At 39.4% G+C, this 22085-nt stretch overlaps 1 protein-coding gene across 2 annotated transcripts in view; it reads right to left on the reverse strand.

Moving 5' to 3' along the window:
* Nucleotides 1-411: 411 nt before the first annotated feature.
* The window catches only part of znf609b (zinc finger protein 609b), a 55719-nt gene continuing 34045 nt past the window's right edge, over nt 412-22085 (reverse strand). Inside the window, exons 3-9 of one of the 2 annotated variants that reach the window (XM_058781950.1) lie at nt 16079-16304; nt 9228-9315; nt 5281-7588; nt 4784-5108; nt 3877-4230; nt 3379-3448; nt 412-2821 (exon numbers count right to left, since the gene is read on the reverse strand). In XM_058781950.1, the coding sequence (XP_058637933.1) occupies nt 2812-2821; nt 3379-3448; nt 3877-4230; nt 4784-5108; nt 5281-7588; nt 9228-9315; nt 16079-16304 (3381 nt within the window). In that variant the 3' untranslated portion in view covers nt 412-2811. Of the gene's footprint in view, nt 2822-3369; nt 3449-3876; nt 4231-4783; nt 5109-5280; nt 7589-9227; nt 9316-16078; nt 16305-22085 lie in introns of both variants that reach the window. The other variant, XM_058781951.1, reaches the window with a different exon arrangement.

Genomic DNA, 22085 nt, shown 5'->3' on the forward strand with positions numbered 1-22085 from the left:
ATATTTCATGGAAAATAATTCTTAAGTCAATTACAATTCTGCAGTGTATATACAATTTTCTAGTTGACTAACCTTCATTGCATAACCTCTATAAAATGCTTTTTAAAAACCATTATTCAGAATTCATGAACAACTGAGGAAAATTATTAAGATTTATATAGGAGGAATTAATGGGAAATACGAAATAATGCATTTAAAAAGACAACAACAACAAAAAAATAAAATTTATACAGTGGAAGTGGGTGTCCTCTAGTGGTATCTGAATCTTACAGTGTTCAATATGATAATTTACCTGAAAAAGGTCTTATGCAAAACATAAAATGATAAGATAAAAACCTTTTTATTAAAAAGTCAAATGAAAAGATGATTTAATGATTAACAGAAGAGAGCCACGCAAGGACAGATGTGATTGTCTCATAAAAAGATTTATTTTTTTTTGCCTAAATGTACAAAGGCAAGTTACAGTATTGTATAAAAAAGAAACGTGGTAATGTACACTTTACATAAGAGAAACAGTCCAAGAAAGAACAGGAGGAATTGGGTGATACAGCCAAAAAAAAGAAAAAAAAGAAATCCAAACAAAGCCATTAAAAAAATGTAAACATTCTTTAAGTACCGGGGCCTGATACTTGGTGATAAATTGTCTTTTGAGAAACACTTGGGATGAAGCGCAACAAGAAAGAGGTGGTAGTTCATCGTGTAAATGATGCAAAGCATGCAATAGTGCACTGCATCCTCTTTCCAACAAATCACAGCATGTCAACTGAGCACCATTTGAAACTAGCACAAAATGCATGTGACCATTTTCGTGATCTGTGCTGAGAATCTTTCTTAACTGCCAAAAACCATGAGATTAAAAAAATGTTGGAACTCTTGACAATTCATAAAGTTGTTCTGTGCGGCTCAAACATCCCAATGTACCTAATATCAAATGACATACTGATGAATATATTGGATGTGTAACTTTCTCTCAGTATTCAGTGTACCATGGTGCTTTACTGCTGTTGTTGCTTTTTTCATTGTGACTTCACACATGAGAGGGAGTGCATGAGCCAACGTAATCCTCCGAACACCTGTCTCTCGTCTCTCATTCCAACAGAGCCTATTAAAATCAACCTGCTCGAATCACTTCATGTGAAAATATGACCCAAAATCAGCAGCAAGCGACCAGGAAACTGCCCGAGATCCACCGAGAGCTGTGTCTAATTGAGATTTTGGATTGAGAGACTCCCAAGCCTCATTTAAGAGTTTCATGGACCTGGTGAATGTTAAAAAACCAGCAAGCATTGTGACAGCAAGCCAATACAAAGCTATGGGAGATAAAGCAGAGGATGACACCGAAGCAGAAAAGAAAAACACACCCCAGTGACAGTTATCAAAACAAAAAGTAATCAGATGGTTTCTTGATTGCATTTTAAAACAGTTCCTCTGTACATCATATACAGACATCACATAGTGTGTGCAACCAAGAATATCAACAGCGTTTGGTGCAAAACCAAAGTTTGCTTTGCCTGAGGAGACACTGTTTAAAGTCACATTTCTAGTGCTATAGTACACCATGCTGGACGACACATGAAATACACAGAGCATGATGGGCTATGAAAGCATGTTCGGGTCAAACGCTCACTTGGTTTCATAAAACACGCTGGAGTTACCACAACACTTCCACAATAAGTGTTCAGGGATAGAGCGGCCCCATGCAAGAACTTCAGAACAATTAGAACGAAACTACTGGGCCTCTGGTGTCACGCACCCCATACCGCTGCAGCAAAACGGCCACCACGTAAGCGTCTCTCTAAAAGAACTTACTATATCGGTCACATTAACAAACATCCATTTTAAGAACCATAGCGATAAATCGGAAATTCTGTTTGAGATGAGGTAAGGAACGAGGATATTCGGATTCAAGTTGAAGGATAACCAAGTGGATTCGAAGAGAATTCCCTGGAGTAAACGGACCTCAGCCAGTGATGTTCTAATGAAAGACTGACGGAACAGTGCTCGCTGAAAGCAGTTGTGTGAGGGCAGTCATGCGTCTTAAAACACTTCCCTGGATTTGCTATTCCACGAGATGCTGGATGGTACTGCTAAAAAAAACAGCATGATGTTACCAGAACATAGTACAGCTGAACTTTTTTGGAAAAAAGTAATAATAAAATAAAAAATTGATACATGGAACCATTCTGATGATAGAAAAGAGAGAAATGGAAAAAGAAAAACCGTGAGAAAAAAAAAGAGAGCAGTCTTGAGGCATTTGGCGATGAGAACCGTTTAGGAACCACTGGCAGAAAGACAGAGTTATGAGACAATGCTAGATAATATCTGCAGCTTTCACTGGTGGTATCTAGAGAACAACAATTTAAAAACCGTGGGTCAAACTGATTTTTTTTTTTTTTTCAGTGAGGATGCCAACTAAAATAAAAAAGCGAAACAACTTTAGTTATCTCAGTGTGATAAAACTATTTTCAGTCTTTGTGTTCTTACGTCCCCTCGAGCCCTTGCCTCTTGTCCGGTCACAGCCTGCATCGGGTGAGTGGAATGACAGTCCTTGCTTTTCAATCATCCCTGACCAGTTCACAGGCATAGTTCAGTGGCCAGATGGGCTTTGAGCAGGGCAGGATGGCTTTGAACCTGGTCTCACAGTCTGTAGTGGGGTACGAGGTACAGATACTAGGAAAACATCAATCTGCCACACATTCCGGCAGAAAAACTAAAAATATAGAAACACCATTCAACTGATGTCTAAATGAACTCCATATACTTCCCCATGTGATCCAGTCACATGATTATTTGTAAAGAAGGGCGAGACGATCAGGTTTCCCTAAAGAAAGAAAGAAAACACAAGAACGCACTGGTTAGAATAAAGAATATGGTCAACCTCTGATTTTGTTGTTTAGTTAACTATTATAAATGTAAATATAATCATACACTTTAAATATGAACATAATACATAAGCTAAGAAAAACATGTATATAATAATATAAATAAAAATTATTATATATTTATCTCCCCATCTTCCTGATGTTATTACAAGTGTCTCCACCAGAGGTCACCACAGGCTTCTGAAGCAATATTGCTGTTCTAAAAGCCCTAGCCTCAATCTAAGGGGCCTTAAATAATCATAATGCTCTAAAACAGATGGCAGTCTACAAAACCTTTAGAGAGAAGGGCCTCAAAGCAAGTGGAACAATTATAAACACCTCTTTGTAAGCTTGGGTATCAAAAAAAGCTTTTACATTACTCTACATGAAAGCAGAAATGGAGATACACTTGCGACTACTGTGGTCATCTTTCACTGGGATTTATGTGATTCACTCTCTGTTGGTCCACAATCCAAATCTCCTTTCCTTGATCTTTGTTTTCTCTTACCATTCTCACCTCCGTGCTGGTGGGTACAGGGAAGGGGCTGAGGCTTGCTGACTGGCAACAATCGCTGACGATGATAGGCCTACAATTAAGGAACATCCAGTAAAGATGTTGTTTACTCTCAGAGTTTTCTTTGTGGAATTGGCACAGTTTTATAGCAGCAATATTTTGTTGTTGTTTTTTTCCCCTAAACACATCAGATGAGGCATTTGAAATCTCATTAAAGAGATGCCTGGTTCACATTATACCTCCCAAAACAATCTTTAAAAAAAAATCTAATTCTCATTAGTGTAATACAGAAAATAATTCATAATAATGTCAATATTAAGATAAAGTAATAATGCACAATATATTACTATATTATTGTAAAATAATCGTTTAATGTAATGTTCTCTAATTTCAGTGACGATTTTGGGATTAAATATGACATCCAGTGCAGCCATCTCAAAACCATCTGAATTTTCATTTTTTATTTTATAAGTTAATGTGTAAGAGTACTAGACTGCTGACCTGTGGCATAAGACAGATCGTACTGCCCGGCTACAAGAGGATAGCCTAGGTGGTGATGGGGTGGCATTATGCGTTGGGAAGGAGATGAACGAGGCCGATCTATTTCTCTCTCCCTCTCTCTTTCCCGTTCTCGGTCGCCTCCTCCTCGCTCCCTTTCATGGGAAGGCTTGTCGGCAACAGTGGGCGATTTGCTCTTGTACTGGTTGGCGTGTTGGTGTAGTATGTCCAAGGCTTTGGATTCTGAAGCCGACTTGCTGCTGACTGTGGGGCTTGAGCGAGATTTCTCTCCCTCCTCTCCACTGCCCACTTTACTGCCGTAAGGTGAGAAAGGGTATCCCGCTGGCAGATAGGACCCTAAAGAGTAGAAGACCATACTGTTTTTCTAATTTAAAGGAGTGCTATTATGCACTTTTTATGCACATTAAGGCTCAAAGCATGCTTTATGCAAGTACATGAATGCCAACACTTCTTGCTACACAAGCTCGATTTTACACCTCATTGTGTTCCAAAATGCATCAAAACGCAATTAAAGCAGTGCAAGGATGTGTTGCATTCTCAGTGTTGTCACAAGGGGCACTATCATGGGCATTAGTGGCCAGTTTTCTTTTTTGGTCAACAACAAGGGGACATTCTTGCTGAGCTAGTTAAACTGTTGACATGTCTGTAGCTAGCTACCTGAATAATAGCATATCTGGATTAATAAGCAGCAATAATTCAAAGTAACTGTTACTGCCACAATAACGCAATATAAAATGTAATCCTTTATGTAACTATGTTGTTGGCCAATCCATGCAAACCAGTTGTTACGCAACCTAGTTTGCTAGTAAGTAGGCACTGTCGATTTTTAGAATAATATACTAATAATATTATATGAACATCACCATTCAGATGTGATTATTTGTCTTACCTGGGTAGTTCTGCATCATGACAGAGGACATGCCTCTGTATCCAGGATGGTTGGGATCGTAGCTTTGCCCAAAAGGATATCCATGCATGTAATGCAGGTAGGGTTGGTGCTGTGCTAAGGGGGAGCTGAAAGGTATGTGGGCATTGGGCCGGGAATCTTTCCCACCGCCTCGCTGGTCCTCAGAGCTAGGAGGACACAAACCATCAGTTCCATCTTTACTATCTTCTTTGGAGCTGCTGTCTTTCTGCCTTGGCCTGTCATCTTTGCCTTTTCTGTCTCGCTCCCTGTCTCGGTCCTCATCTGACGGTCTCTGACTGTCAGGGTACTGGAAACAGAAAAACAGAAAGAAGTTAAAGTTAAGGTTTTGAGAGGTAATAAATTAGCTCACCCTTATGAAATCTTTGTTTTTCTACTAAATTTTCATTTGTGGTTGCTATTATCCCTCTAGCTTGCGAACTGTGCAGTCGATTAGTTCAAGAATCACATGTTTGCCTCACCTGTCTGTACCACATGGCTTGCTCCATACCCAGCCTGGCAGACTCCACACTTGCCTTTGAGTCATCCTTTCCATGATGGCCAGCTTCACTGAGCTTCATTTTAAGCCCCTCAGCCTGCTGTGGCTGCAGCTTGGCCTCCTCCCCTTTAGGGATGATGACTGACTTGGCAGGTTCGGAGGAAGTGTCTCTCTGTTTGCCAGGGGCCTGTGGCTTTCCCAGGTCTGAAAGGCTGGGGGCTTTTGTTAGGCCAGGAGGAACAGGGCCCTTCTGTTTCCAGTCCTCCTTCAGAGAGGCCTCCCTGTCCTTTATACCTGAATCAGGCTTTTTCTCAGCAGACCTGTGCTGTTCAGACATGAGTCTTTGCCTTTCCTCATACTGCTGCCTGTAGGTTGGATTAGTGTTCATGAGGTGGTTGTGATAAACCTGATCTGGGTATCCATATGGGGGAACGTAGTATTGGTTGTAGTAGAGTGGCTGCATGTACATATTGGAGCGCTGCTGAATGACAGAGGCTTGCTGCTGGTGTGGCTGACTTGAAGCGACCTCAGCTTTACGCTCATCCTGCACTTCCACCTTCGTCTTCTCCTCTGGCAATTCTTGCTCATCTTCCTTCTTCAGTTTCAGAGCTTGCCCTTCCGGCAGAGGCCCACCAGCAGTGGCGCCACCAGGGCTAGAGTGGGCGTAACTGGGAGAGTAGTAGTTGTCATAGCTAGCATAATACGCAGATTCCTTAGAGGATGCCTGAGAGGGAAATAGTGCCTTCTTTGCACCGTCCCTGCCTGACTGATCTTCCGCTTTACCTTTGGCCCCTTCCATTTTGCCTTCACCATCTTCCCCAGCATCAGATATGTCAGAGTATGCAGGGCTGTTTGTTTTTACCGAGGAGCTATCAGCCCCATTCTGGGTGACTGCGTGAAGGGGAGTGAGAGGCTGTCCGCTGCTATCCACACGACTGGCCACCCCAATGGATGGACTGGGAGCATTATCCGTGAAGCTGTATATCTTATCCGCCTCTGCCTTCATGCTAGCAAGGCGGCTTTGATGAGGGTCTGAGGAGCCATTGAGATGACCCTCACTCCTGCTTCCTGGGTCAGAGGACTCAGAGTAAGGGCTTTTCCCCTCTTCTGTTTTCCCACTCTTTCCGGGGAGCTTGGGACTGTCTGCATCCTTGCCCAAATCTTTCTTTTTCTTATCCTTTTTCTTTTTGTCCTTGGAGCTGCTCAAGGCTGGATTAATTGGCGACGAGTCTCCAGTTACACCCAACTTGGACTGAATGCCTTTTAGCTGGGGACTCTTGGGGATGCCCTGCAACATGTTGGCCATCCCTGGAGGATGGTTGGGGCTTCCGCCACTAAATGATGTTGGCTGCAAAGAGTACATCTGCTGAGAAGGGAGGGATGCAGCCATGGGTCTGGAAGACTTCATGTTCTTCTGGGACAGCTTGTCAGACTTGACATTGCTGCTTGACTTTTTGGATTTCCTGTCATCCATGCCGTCATTGCTGGCCTCATCAGCAGTGACGCAAGGCCCGTCCTCACAACCCTCCATAGGTGTGCCACAAACATCTGCTTCAGCATCACTATTCTTCTTCTTTGACTTGGAGCCAAACTTTCCAGGAGAAGGAGATGGACTCTGAGCATCAAAACCTCTTCCTTTTGGTGTGACAGAGCGTGCTGGGGAGAGAGAGCCTTTTTGTGTAATCGAAGCTCCGTTGCAACTTCCTGGCTCTGGGTGGAGAGAGGATTCTTCCCCATATTCGCTGTCCCCATCCATGTCCAACTTAATATCGTCATCGTTATGAGCACGAGCCTGATGGTACTTCAGGCCATTGATGTGCTTGTACTTCTTGTTGCAGTTGGGATGCGGGCAGTCAATCAGTACAGGTGAGGGACAGGTTCGGTCTAAAGGAGGAGGAAGGGACTCAGTTTTGATGATGGGAATTGGGAGTGCAGAGGAGGTCATTCCACCATTTGAATTTGTGCGCATACGCTTGTTGCCTTTAGAATCCTCAGAGCTAGAGTTGGGCTCCATGTCTGAAGCAGGCTTGTTCTTGCGCTTACTGGCTGAGGAGGGACTGGCTTTTATGTCCTCTGTGTTGCTGTTGGGCGGAGTCCTGCGCTCAGAGGAGTTTTGGCTTCCGCGCCGACCCTTGCTGTTGGAACTTGCTCTGGTCTTGCTGTTGTTGCTACCCTTGTTATCAGACGAGTTGCTGTTCTCGTTGACTGGGGTGTTGCTATTGGGTCGCATTCTTTTACCACGGCCACGTCCGTTTCTCATTTCTAGGTCACTTGTGGGAGACTCGCAGAACCTTAAAGACAAAGATAAAGATTTATGTAATTAAAAGATTATTACTTCACAATTACCTTAATAATAATAATTATTTGGCACTATGATACTGATTACATTAAAGCAGGGTTCCTCGATTAGTTTTCGCAGAGGGCTGAATTCTGCCAACAATACCAAGCCAAGGGCCACTGACCTACATACATATACATACATATATATACACACACATATATACATATATATATATACATATATACATATATATTATTCTTATTATTACAATTATATTATTGTTGCTTTTGTTAAAATAGTCACAAGATGGTCACAAGATAAATGTTCAGATTTTTTCCTTGATTATTCAAACAATTATGAACATTTTTGCATTTAGATACAGAAGTACTTTGCCTGTTGAATATTAAAAACAAATGAACAAGCAAAAAATCTGGATTTCCATGTCTGCCATGCAAATCAACTGTTCCTGCTCATATTCAGATTGGATCTCTTTTCTCCACTTTCTCTAATTGCAGATTCAATTATTAGATCTGTCAGCATTAACATTTTTACATTTAAATTTTTTGGGGGGATCAAACTGTAACACCGTGTGTCCCAACCAGACGTGATGCGATAAAAAGTATCTTTTCCATGTAATTTTTGTCCTAACCACCTGCAATAGCGACACGTGACAATAAGTGACACAGAATTCTATTTTAGAAATGTTTTTTTTTTTTTTTTTTCTGCGACGTCGCTGCAGGAACAACATAAAAACATTAAAAGTGTCTAATGTGAGTTTGAATATTATTTTGCATGAGGTTTATAGCCATAGTGAAAGCAACAACAGATATTTTACTTCAGATCTTGAAAAAAAATTAAAGCAAACTTACGTTAAAACTGTGAACTCACTGCGAACCAACTTCCATAACAAAGATGGTATCAGTCACTCACTCAAAACTGTTCAGTCCATTCACATTTGAATCATCTATTTTTCTGTGTCCACTTTTCTTTACTTCACACTTGCCATGTTTCTGCTGTCACATAGTATCTACACTGGATGCGACAAAGCATTGTAAATCATTTGAACTTTGCGTCAGTACGTCATAAATAGAACGCGTCAGCAGTTTTCTGTCGGGGATTTGTCGTGCCACGCTGTGCCGCATCCAGTGTAGACAGCATCGCTGATTATAATAAGTTATATTGTATTTTGTTGCGTCGCACCGCGCCGCTCGCATACGGTGTAGTCACGATGTAAGTTAATGTCGCTTTCTGATGCTGCGTTTGAATTTTCATGACACATTATTTGAAATTAGCGTGGGCCAAACATTTTTCGCATATTGAGGAACCCTGCATTAAAGGCTGTCAAGTGTCTAAAAAGATAAGCTTTTAATAATCTAAAAGTCATTCCTAACAACTAAGACATATATATATATATATATACTAATCCCTGATCTGGGATTCTATTCTTATCACCTGATAGGCTTGGCGATGTTTATGTTTTAATAGTGTGCCTTATCCCTAAGGGTTATGATGTGATACACCTGGCTTACTACTTGTCCAGAGGGAGCACTGACGTGGTACTAAGGAAAGGGGGCTGACAAGCAGAGACTAGTATCCTAGGGAGGAATATTTGATTTTCTTGATTTGAAATGTTGAAGCACTTCACATACCTTGGAGGAGCCCAGTCATGACGGGTACAATCCAAAAGTGTTCCGACGTACGTTTTGTTCCGCCAAGTAACGTTTACCACCAGCATACCTGTAAAACATAAAGAGGACCCTTAATATAATGCGAGAATATCTCCGTTATCTATACAGAGACTCAATGACACAGTAATACAATAGTGTTTTAATGTCAGTTTGCTGATTCATGAGCATTACTCATCTGATTGCTTCTCTGCCTCATTACCAATATTCCAAACACAGTCCTTGCAGAAGCCACAATTCCCATTTAAATAGTGCAAATGGAGGTTTTCTAAGGCCAGTACTCTCAAAGCAGCCCTGCTATTTTTACTGTGTACTTCATGATTACACCAGCTAAAAGCTGTAAGGAGCAGAGTGTGTTGTTTCTGGGAGGAAAATTGTTTGATGGCGTCCTCCATCTGACTTTGCAGTACTGTGAGCCGCCTCTGCAAATGGTTTAGCAATTGTGTGAAAACAGCTGAAGCAAATGAAAATGCTTGTATCTGGCAGTGATTCAGAGGTTTCGCTGCAGAAGCTCAGACAGGTAAGTGCTGGATGTTTCTGTGATTTTGCACTACCATAATAGCAGGCAAAATCAACAACGCATTACAATAATATGCCCTTAATAGGTCATGAAAGGCAGAATAATATTGTGTAAAACTGATAAGGCTTCAGTCAGGCTAATATATTTAAGATAAGCCTCTATGGTGTATACTACTTAGTATACTAAATTAACATTTTTAAATTAAATTAAATTAACAACAAAAAAAAAATATTCTGTAGAATAATTCTTTTTAAGTAGGAGTGTCTTTTTCGTCATTGGTTTTATTTATTAAAGAAATAATAAATCAATAATAAATCTTGTTTTCCACCAAACATCATAGTGTGGGCCTCCAAATGTGAGAGCTGAATTCATGAGCGTTCTTTTGAAAAATGTCAGTGGAGGTCAGTCGAAAAGCACATTAGCGGGGCCCCTTCCTATTTCACTTGCAGTCATTAGCGGTTCTCCGGCCACCTGTCTGAACCCAGGCTAAATGAGGCTAAATGGCCGGCATTTCACCTCTGCTGCCCTTCAGTAGCCAAAGTGGAACAAACAGAAGCTTGGCATGCGTGCTGCTGTGCTCTTACACTCCATTAAAAACAGCTCTATTGGAGTTTAAAGGATACACCAGCTCTACATAGATTTGTCATGATTGTTTTTTTTTTTAGCTGGACAGGAGACCTGTTTAACCCAACTAAGAGCAGCAAAATATCTTAGGCTGGTTTAAGTTTTTTTCCCATCGAGTAAGGATAAAATATAACATATGGTTCATAATGAAAATATGATGGTTCATGGCTGATGTTACATAACTAAAGCCTAGTGATATTTTAAAAACAAGGGAGTTGCCATCCACAAACATTCCATTTCAAAAGGAAATACATCAGCACAGGAAAAAAAAACTGCACTTGTTCTGAGATTGCATGGGTTCTTTAAGAGAACAAGAGTCTGAAATCATCAGGAGGCAGGTTTGATTGAGTTGAGATGCATTTTATTGACCTCAGAGCGAAATCCAAGAAAAGCCAAGTACGCAAATTCAAAGAGAAAAGGTAATGATGAAATCAACTGTGTTTTCCTTAAACCAACAGCTAATTCAGGCAATATAATAACACATCGATCCAATAGCTTGTTGAGGTGGCCCTGGAAAGAGGGTTGAATCAGGATACTGGCATATGAGCCTTGCTGTTTGGCACGATTGTGTTTGCTGGCATCAAGCCCTTCATAGTCTGTGGGTGAGGGCTTTCTGGGCTCTACTTCAAGAGCAATAAACTTTCAGAAGATTTAGGGCTGACATTTGGAGGCATCAGCATGCATGGCTTGTGAGAGTGGATGCCACACCAACACGACCCTGGTCTGCTTCCAACGTCCTGCAGAGGGGATTTGTGTCAGAGTGATGCCTAGAAATATTGCTCCAATCTGCCTCTGACTGTTTCATCATGAACTGAGAGCTGTCTGCCCTTAACCTCCTGCCATTCTGGGATTCACGCACTGGGCTGAAACATGAGCAAGTCAATATGTCCATCCGCAAATAAAAGGTTGCAGTACACTAGATAAGATTTCCACACTGGGCTTTGGCTGAAATAAAGCACGCCACTGTTGATTTGAGGAAGTCAGATGAGGACACTGCGACTCAGCAACAACTTGATCTGCAATAAGTCATGGAAGATGGATGCTCTGTTCTAAAGCTCAGCGAGCTTCCTAGGCAACATTTGTTGTTTTACTAGGTGCGCTCCTGACACAAATGCCACTCTAAATTATGCTCCCCTACAAGATGCCTTGCTTTTGGCCGAATTCTAAGGTAGCACTGCATGCATCTTTAGTGGAGGCAACAAATTATACAATGCAATGAATACCTGTATCTAAGATGGAGGATTGAGTCTGGTGAACGGTGAATAATTATTTTGTTTTAATTACGTAAAAGTATTGATCACTATTTTTATAAAACACACATTTTTGTTGTTTTTTTGCTTGTTTGTTTTAGGGTACTGGGTCCTTGGCTTAGCAACATGATAAAGTCAAACCAGAAATAGTATGAGGAGGAGATAGTATCACTCAGAACAATGAATAAGAGATAACACAGTACAGCTGCTACATAAATTGAAGTCCTGCCAATTGCCTTTGATCGTTTATTTCATCTAGAAAACCATGTGATGAGCTAAAGAAGATATATCTATGATCCCTTGTTGTCCGATTTTATTACAGATTCATAATATGCTATAGAAATACAATCTTGCAATCTTCAATTCAATTGAATTAGAGCTGAACATGTCTGCCTATTCCCTACATAGAAAATGGGTTTTGAACAAAGCAGGACAATCTGGAGAATTCTACTTTTGTGATTTCATTTCCTTCCTACTTAAAAGCATTTTCCAAAGTATTGCTTTAGGATTTATTGTTTGAACTGTCCTACAGGCAACATACTATTATTAGTGATAGACAAATAAAATAAAAGCATGGCAATATTGTGGGGTTTCTAGATATAGGCCAGCTAAACTGCATTTTAGGTGTCTCATTTCTAACCACTTGAGATCTTAGAGCAGTCTTCTAACAAGTTAATGAGTTAAATTAGGTGTGCTAAATAAGGGTGATCCAAAATAAGAAATGTACTGGCAGCCTCTGTAATGATGTCAAACAAGTCAACTGAGAACTCAATCCTTCATGTATTTAAGTCATGTCAGAAAGATCGTATTTACGAGTTGAACGCACGTGAATGTGGGAACTTTGGATTTTAAGCCCTGCATTTCTGACTTCCGAGTCATGTCAGTGAGCAAACATGTTGGACGCAATGGATGCAGCATCTGTAGAACGAAATTTTTTCATTTAAAATAAAACTAACTGGCATATACAAAATACCATTGTATTGTACAACCATACGGAATGTTACATTTACAGCACCTTCATAAATTGAATAAAAATGAAGCAAAAACACACCTGATGCGCATTTATTCATCAGTATGTGGAGTTAAAAAAAAATCTTGTTGAATTTTATGCAGAAAAGGTACATCACCATCTGGCTCTGATCTAAGTTATTAGAACACCTGCTGTTGTAATTATGACTTCCCAACTCGGAGCACTTGAACACACCAAGAGATATTTACCAACCTGCAAAGTCAACTCTAACACACCTGTAACTTTTAACAAACCCCAAACCCTTCATCATCAGATGTGTTTGATTAGAGTTGGATCTGAACTCTTTGGTAAAGCAGATCATCTTTGCCAGAGAGATTCAAAACCAAAATAAACATAACACATTGGCAGCGATAGGACTTAGGAAGTCATCACTATGAGAAGTGTGGGTGGACTGTCTGCAACGTCTTTAAGAGAGTGCAGCACAGCGGAAAGACATCTCAAAGTGGTTGAGAGATGTGTTCCCTGCCACGGGATCTTGCTGCTCTACTTTCCACCCACACAAAGTGTCACCACGATACAGATCTGTCCAACACCCTGATGAGAAAAAATAACACATCAAAAGTAGAGATGCACACCAGTGGAACCATCCCAAAGACAGCGAGAGAGGGTGTGGATAACACCTGCACACCAATGGTTCCCTCTCTAAAGTGAAAGAGCAGATGATTGGAGCCGTCCTGCACAAAGATTGAGCTGATGTTGTGGAAGTGTGGCACTGGTTGGGCAAGGCTGTGAATGGCTACACAAACGGTCTTGTTTTTCTCTCCCTCTTGACCCTTCAACTACGTTCCCTCTCCATGTCAGAGACACACACACACAAGAGTGGCCACAGAGGAGCAGGGTGAATCAGACACACTGTGCCCATGGCAAGAGGAATAGAAAACACTCAGACAGCCAATGCGCTCTGAATGTTGATGAGGCAGCCCTTTATATGGCGGCACTGGGAGGATGGCAGCAGGCAAAGTGTGGGCGGCACATACTCCACTGCCTACCCATAGCCTAGATATGCTCTCATTTAGGGATTTGAGGGAGATTTTTCCTTTTCACGCTCGACAATCAAGACTGAGGATGTGGAGAGCAGAACACACTGACGTTTCTGCAGTGGGCTATGATTAGATGGGATGAAAAAAAAAAAAAAAAAAAATCAAACCTACAGAATCTGGACAAATCCAGTTAGAATAAATTAATCTGCAAGCGTAAGGCACCATGTACTGTTCTGGCTAAGAAGCTGTTAACAGAACAAGGGGCAGAAATCATTAGGAAGCAGGTGTTTTCAACTAAGATATATGGGATAGATGTACTTTATTTCTGCCTGGGGGGAAATTCAGCAAGAGACTAATATGTAAATGAGGACAGGAACAAATCATTTTGATATTTGTGTACTGTAAGGACTGCTCTTATAATTACTCTTGAACAGAACGGGCAAGCTTATTTATGTAAATGCAATAATTATTTATTATATTTAAATATTAAACAAATCACATTTTAACTTAATTAAAAATGAATCATAAGTAGACCTATGCTTTTCTACACCCTCATTTTTGATTTTCAGCTCTTGAATATATTTGAAGTATAATTATAAATGTATGGGGGAAAACACTTATTTACTATTTTTACTAAGATGTTACTGTTCCTCATACCTGCATACCTGGTTGGACATGGAAGCTATTTTGGCACTATACAATAGTAATCTATTGTATAGCTCTCATATTTCACATTGTAAGGGGTGATGCTAAAAGTAAAAGCAGATCTAAAATAATTTTATTTGTATCTAATGCTTGTGCAGTGCTGTACATTATTAACCTTTTAAAACTTGAATACCCATTTCCAGTTCTTGGGCCTGATGTACAAACGGTGTGATAAATGCATATGTAACATATGGATAATGATTTTATGTCATAGTCCATTAATGAGAGTGGCATATTTAATTCTACATGTCCAAATTTGTGTGGGAAATGGCGTACACACATTTTAATGTCCATTTTGTGCATACACACATATCGAAGTGACTCGAGCTGAATAACAACACCTTTTGTAGAACTGCTTCACTGTTACTGATCTAAACTAAACCAACATAGAACTGACTTGGATTAAATAACACTTTACAGCAGAATCTGAACCATCCGTATCCATAGCCGAGTTTCTATAATTGATTGTATAAAATAATATTGTATTGTATAAAATGTTATAGAAATAAAAGTGACTAGACTGACTTGACTCAGGATTTTATAAAAACTAAATAAACGTGGTGTAAATGTGTGCACACTGTCTGCTCCAGACTGCACATACACACTCCTTTACTTGTGTAAGCAAGCAAGTAATGAAGCAAACAATGATTTTTTAGTTTTCCCTTTAAAATACACTAATAATTCTGCTTTGAATTTGAATAAACAGCAGCATTTTCACTTGGATAACGATCAGTGATGTGCACTTGTCTCTGAGTAAACAGATGGCTTAGCAAAATAGACACTCCTCAACAAGGTGGTCAAACCCATCTTATTCCAAACACACCGACTCTAAACGGTTTTTGTTTCCCCAGGACTTCTAACTGGACCATTTTTGTTCATCTCAGTAACTGTGTTGTTCTGAAGCACCACTGTAACTTGCTGCCAATTTTCTGTCTTCTATCAGAAACACTTGCTGGAGGCTGACAAATAGAAAACATCTTATTCTGTGAATAGTATTTTGATTCAGGAATCAACAATCAGTTTCAGTTTCTGATCCTTAATTGGTTCCTTCATTGCTTGTATTAATTTTTTTTTAAACTAATGAACAATTAAAATGTGCACAGAAAATTGGGTGTCAACAGTTCTAGGAATCTTTGACCTAATTCATTTGTTATTCTATCATGTTTTGATCTCCTTTTTATCTACTCAAACATTGTGCCAACAAAGTTACTTGCTTGTGTGCATACAAAATATGATTGACTTGTTTTTAATCATCTCACTTGGAAACTTCTGTTTCTGTGTTGATACAATGAGCTCTGAGGAACAACAAATCACTGTGGCAAGTCAGTAACCAGAATTTTGTTGGAGTGAACAAGATACCATGAGCAGAAATACAGTATTTTGAGTTAAGTCTTAACATTTAATATTTTTGCATGGACACAAATTCAGATCTATGGAAATCTGTACCAATTTGAACATTTTCTTTAGAACCAGTCATGGCCACTATGTATGTATGTATTTAATCATTGCCCCTGTTGCTCAGATTATTGTGGTGTCAATCAACACAAACTGGCTCAGCCACTTTACATGTCAATCAGACTGCCTCTTCCTCTTAACTGCAGTGGCTATTACTCGGACTTTTCCACAGGATCAATCAAAAGTCTGTCTACTGAACATATGTAACCTCGGCTTATATCACTAGCTCTTACCACAGTATATTTTCTTACCGTCCTCAGTTTCTTGCCACACAATGCCTTCCAGGTTGACACTGGTGCCAGGCTCACAGGGTCCCAGGCACTCTGGCTCAGTGGACAGAGCCACATCAGATGTGTTGACAGCCACCGAGCGCGTTCGCACCATAAGCTGCTCACAAGGTGAGGCGATGTCACTGTTTCCCATAGAGGTGAGGAGGTGAAGCGGCGGTGGGGCCGGGGTGGAGACCGGAGACTCCATCTGAAGAAAAACAGCAAGAGAGAGACAAAAACAAGGAAGATAAGAGCTGGTGGATCTCTGACAGGAAATAAATGACACCTGGAGAACATCTGCACGTGGCCTTATGGTGGACTCTATTTTATGAAGGCTGTTACAGAGAGGACCTGACCTGCACCCTGCTGGACGGTTGAGCTCATTAAGAGCCAGGGATGCTTTGAGCTACTTAAGCCTCACTCCAGGGAAACGGGGCCCACACAGCATGCTCACTGACACCACATCATCTCACCGTGTGAACACGGGCTTGTTTATTCAATTAAGGGCCTGTAGCTGTGTGGTCAGGCGCTCTAATTGACCCTACCTGCATTCAGGGGCCACGATGGACACCAGCCAGGTAAACAGACAGAAATAGTCCAGTATGAATAGGGCATGCTGGTTCACATGGCAGCAAAAGTTCATTTGGTGGCCATCATGGTATTTTTCTATGAGTGATCTGTCTCCTACTTAAACTGTCTCTGAGGTCATGCACTATTATTATTATTTTTGATGTGTTTGGGTAAAATCAAATTATTTTTGCATTTCTTTTTGTTACCACTAATGTCGCTTTTAAAGGAAAAGGAAAAGGAATACGATGATCCAATGATATTCAACCAAGACTCGTGCCCAATGCAAAGAACTGCAAAATTCAATGCGAAAAGGAAACACCATAAAAAAGTAAATAAAAAATTATGTAGAATGTATTTTGCAATGCAGTTCCTCACAAGTAAAAAACAGGGTGTTGCACTTCTATGCAATAAAAAAAAAAACACAGGCAAGGAAAAAGTAAAAGATGACTGCATGCATTTATAACCAGGGTTCATCAACATCAGGGTGTGTGTGCCACCACTGGCACGTAGGAGAGTAAACACTGGTGCACAAACGAAAATGGAGAGAGGGGAATATTACATGATTGTAATTATATTTAGTTGTTTACTTTAGAAACGCTGAAGTCAGGGTCCAAAATGAACAGGAGCTAGGCAGCAAATGAGAGGTTTTTGTGAGTAAATCCAACATTACATGTGAATAAAAAAAATTACATGATTCAAGTCGAAAGTATACAAACCGCCTACTAAAGAAAAGATCCGCCGCCACGTGTTTTCCTCCAGGACTCCATGTGGAATATTCCTCACATGAAGTCACCAAATATGAGGAAGAAAATCACAGTGCAAACCAAAAACTGATGTGCACTGCAGTGGGTCACAAAAGTAAATGTTTATTTGTGACCCTGGACCACAAAACCAGTCTTAAGTGTCAATTTTTCAAAATTGAGATTTATACATCATCTGAAAGCTGAATAAATAAGCTTTCCATTGATGTATGGTTTCTGGAATCTGGAATCTGAGGGTGCAAAAAAAATCTAAATATTAAGAAAATTGCCTTTAAAGTTGTCCAAATGAAGTTCTTAGCAATGCATATTACTAATCAAAAATTAAGTTTTTATACATTTACGGTAAGAAATTTACAAAATATCTTCATGGAACATGATCTTTACTTAATATCCTAATGATTTTTGGCATAAAAGAAAAATTGATAATTTTGACCCATACAATGTATTTTTGGCTATTGCTACAAATATACCCCAGGGACTTAAGACTGGTTTTGTGGTCCAGGGTCACATTTGGGAAATGTAGTACCACTTACATTTACAATAGTGTTGCTTTAATGCTGATGGGAAAGCATATTTAAAGGTTTGGGGTCCGAAGAATTTTTTAAAGAAACTAACACTCATTTAGCAAGAAAAAAATCTGTTTTAAATAAATGCTGTTGTTTTGAACTTTCTATTAATCAAAGCAGCATGAAAAAGTATCACGGTTTCAACAAAAAATATTAAGCAGTACAATTGTTTTCAACATTTACCATTTTCAGATCAGCATATTAGAATGATTTCTGAAGGATCATGTGACACTGAAGACTGGAGTAATGGCTGCTGGAAATGTAGCTGTATTCACAGAAATAAATTAATTTTTTTTTAATATTTAAATATAGAACAGTTATTTAAAAATGCAATATTTCAGAATATTTTTATTGTATTTATCAAATATTTTGTGTAGCAATCTTGGCCAATGAGACTTCTTTTAAAAGCAAAGCAAAAACTGAAAACCCTAAAACATTTTCATATGTTATTGTATTTTCTAAATATAAGGCCTTATGTATTATACCGAATATAGAATAGCCTACTTAGAAATCAGTGGTGATTGAACTTCCAGTTCCTGATCTAAATGAAGGACCCTCATTACGAGGAGGAGGATCATGTGAAAAATTGTAAAGCATGTTTGAATTGTGCCTAATGACCTGTTATCACTTGTGATTGAGATGATAACAGGTTCAGAGGCTCCACGACTGTTTTTACCTCCTGCATGAAACATCACACCAGCGAGAGAAGCTCATGTCATCTCAACCGCCTGCTGATTTATGATTATGCGTGACTCGCCAGAGTAGTAGCTGGTGCGCTGACACAACAGACGAGCAAACATCCAGCTGTCAGCTCTCCCAGAAAACACACAGACATGCTCAAACACACTACAGGCCATTCAAATATACTTACAGCCCTAATATCCGCCGTACCACATTCATCAAGCATTTACTCGGATCTGGACGTGCTCTGCTGTACATCAGCGAGCACATTCATGACTTTTAATAGTGACCAATAATGAGGAGCACATCGGCACAGACCGCCGATACTGACACATGAGCCTTTAGAATGTAAATGAAAAAAACATCCAAGTGGTTTTGATGCCAAGTGCCACAAACTAGCTGTATTGCCAGCAGATCTTTGGCAGAAAACAACTGTCATGTGTATACAGAGAAGGGTAGGAAAAAATGAGACCCTTAAATGAAATAAAAAAATTCCAGTTCTTCATCTTAATCTTTTCCTGAGATGAGAATTCAATGTGATTTATAAATCTTGCCCAAACGTCAGTCATTTTTGTTAAGCACAGATGCTTTTAATACTCTTGCAAAACACCAACATAGCCTAAAACAAGATAGAAGAAGTGAAAGAGACAAGAAGAAAATACCCTGAAACTCTTAAGATGATGATAAAGAGCCTATTCTTCAGCAGTCGGCACACCCACGGGCCGCCCACAATCCATTCGCTGAGCGTCTAAAGCATTTATGCTTATAAACCTGGAATGTACTTTCCTGATCTTATAAGCTTTAATCTGATTGGTAGTTAGTGGTAGTTAGTACACAGTGTCTTTTTTTCAGTACACTTGGAAACAGTTAAGACTTCTGAGGAAAAATGAATCACTGGATTTGCCAAAGTTTAGCAAGTTTTCGTATAGGTAGACATTAAATCTTTAAAGGGCACTCTTTTTTTTTTTTTTTAGGAGGCACTTTCAACAAGTACAAGTTCACCTGATATCTATTTAAAATAGATCTCTATTTCCCATGAAACAAAGCAAACTGTGGTTGGTAGTCTCATGATTTGGTCAGACAGTGCCTTACTGTTTAAATGGATGGTTGTTGACCAAAATAAGCTGCAATGTGAGGAAGACCGTGTCATTTAGTCAAAAGATGTTTGACTACAGATCAAGATTTCTTCTCTGCAAATCCGTTACCCAAACTCTGTAATTCTAAGTAGTGGTTGACTATTAAGATCTGAAATAAAAAATATTTATAATGATTAAATGACAGCAATTAAAATTAACAAATAAAACTGAAGAAATTGATGAAAATATTTTACACAATATTGGTCAAGCCAATTGACCAGTAATTTCAAAATTTCCAGAACTATTAGGGTTGGACATTGACAACTACTGAATGATTAAAATGCATACATTAATTTTTTTACATTTTGTGTAAAAAATAAATTATAAATTGTGTAAAAATTAAAAATTAAATGAATTATGTTAATAATTAATTATAAATTATTATTTAACTATTTAATTTAAATGAAATCATAAATAAAAAACAATATAGTTATAAACAACATTATGTTTGAAAGCATGAAATGCAAATGTGTTTTAAAATCTGCTAAATATATTAAGCGTTATAAAATAATTAGTGATTTAAAGACATTTTAAGCAAGCATTAAATGACAAGAAAAGGTCATCAAAATGTAAAAATATATGAGCATGCATAATTAAAAATCCAACACCGTTTGATTTTTTCTAGGAAAATAATGTTACATCAAATGGAATACCATGAGAAAACACTGAATCGATACAAGTGGATTAGCTCAGCCTGGTCATCTATCACAAATTCTAAAGTTCAATTCAATTTACAAAAACAAAGATAAAACTGTAACTGATGTACTATCTTTTCAGGAGGTTATCAGATCTCATAAAACCCTTACAATGTGAGCAACAGTCCACACCGGCTGCATTCACAAACCAGAGGCCGATCTACGAGCCAGTTCCACAAGAGTGGAAGTACACTCAGGTTTGAAGAATGCAGAAGCAAGCAGAAGCCATGCATACTTAAGAGTTCAAAGCTCAACTCTATTTCACTCACAGAGAAACCAATAACTTCACTAAGCCAGGAAAAAGGCGAAGCGGCCACAGGAGATGAGACGAAACTTCACAGCAGTTGCCAGATGAAACAGCTTAATCTTCAGCCGTCTGTGGAGATGCGCTAAACAAACATGGTCTAAAAAGAGAATCGTCCTCAGGTCTCTCGTCGACATCTTTACAAACAATGAGATAAGATTATATCACCACCCTTCCAAGTAAGAGAAAACAGTGTTTCTGCATTCCTGTTTACAGCTTTTGGCTTAATAACCAGCACTAGAGATTCAAAAGCAGGGAGTCCAAACACATCAAAACCACAACAGCAGAGATTTATTCTTGCCTAATTAAAAAACAATAATCGCCCCTCCCCTGTATCCAGTTCACTGATGCTTAGCCTTCCGTTAGAGGCACAAATATGGAAGTGCTTTTTATAAACGATGAAGATGTTTTCCGCAGGCAGAGGAAGAGCTGCTGCAGAAAGCCTGTGGAGCCTGATGTCTGGCTTATTCTCCTGTTGCTATAAGGACAGATTCTGCATTCCCAGAAGACATCCTTAGAAAAAAATAATAGGGGGAATAAAACAATTGCCTTTTACGATTCCAAACACAAAACAGCAAGAATCAATCTGAGAACGATAGCAGTGCCTGGGGGTGAAACGTTGAGATGGAATCGATGGAGCCTAATAAACAGGCAATCAGCACGCACGCGTATGATGGGCTCTGTAACGTCCTTGACCCATCAATCTCAACTGGAAAGCTATACAGCTCGAATGGAATCTCTCAAGCTGTTTTCCCACCTGGTTTCATTACTTTGCTCCAAACTTGAGTTTGAAAAAGAATCAATATGAAGAATAAAAGCTACTTGAAGACAAACAATTAGACATAAACAGGCAAATTACACATGATTAACTGTGGTCTGTTTCTGCACGAAAGGTCAGATGAGTGGTTTTCAAATGCTTTGATGCCCACAAAATAAGATGAATCCCCTTGCAAAAGCACACTAGGGTGTAACGGTACACAAATATGACGGTTCGGTACGTACCTTGTAGGGCTGTGTTTTGGCAAGAATCTGGCGATACGATATGTATCACGATACAGGGGTTGCGATACGATACATTGCGATACTGTAAGCAAGGTGATATATTGGGATATTTCTTATTTTAGGAATAGGATATATTTTTAGGAAAGCTGACATTAACACATTAGCACACCACCATATGCAAACCTTAGCAATAAATAAATAAATAATTATTATTTAACCAGAACAGTGGGATCTACATTTGCAATAATCAGTCCCTGTAACATTCAACGTTATT

Source organism: Onychostoma macrolepis, chromosome 07 (genome assembly GCF_012432095.1).
Source record: "Onychostoma macrolepis isolate SWU-2019 chromosome 07, ASM1243209v1, whole genome shotgun sequence".
Lineage (NCBI taxonomy): Eukaryota > Metazoa > Chordata > Actinopteri > Cypriniformes > Cyprinidae > Onychostoma > Onychostoma macrolepis.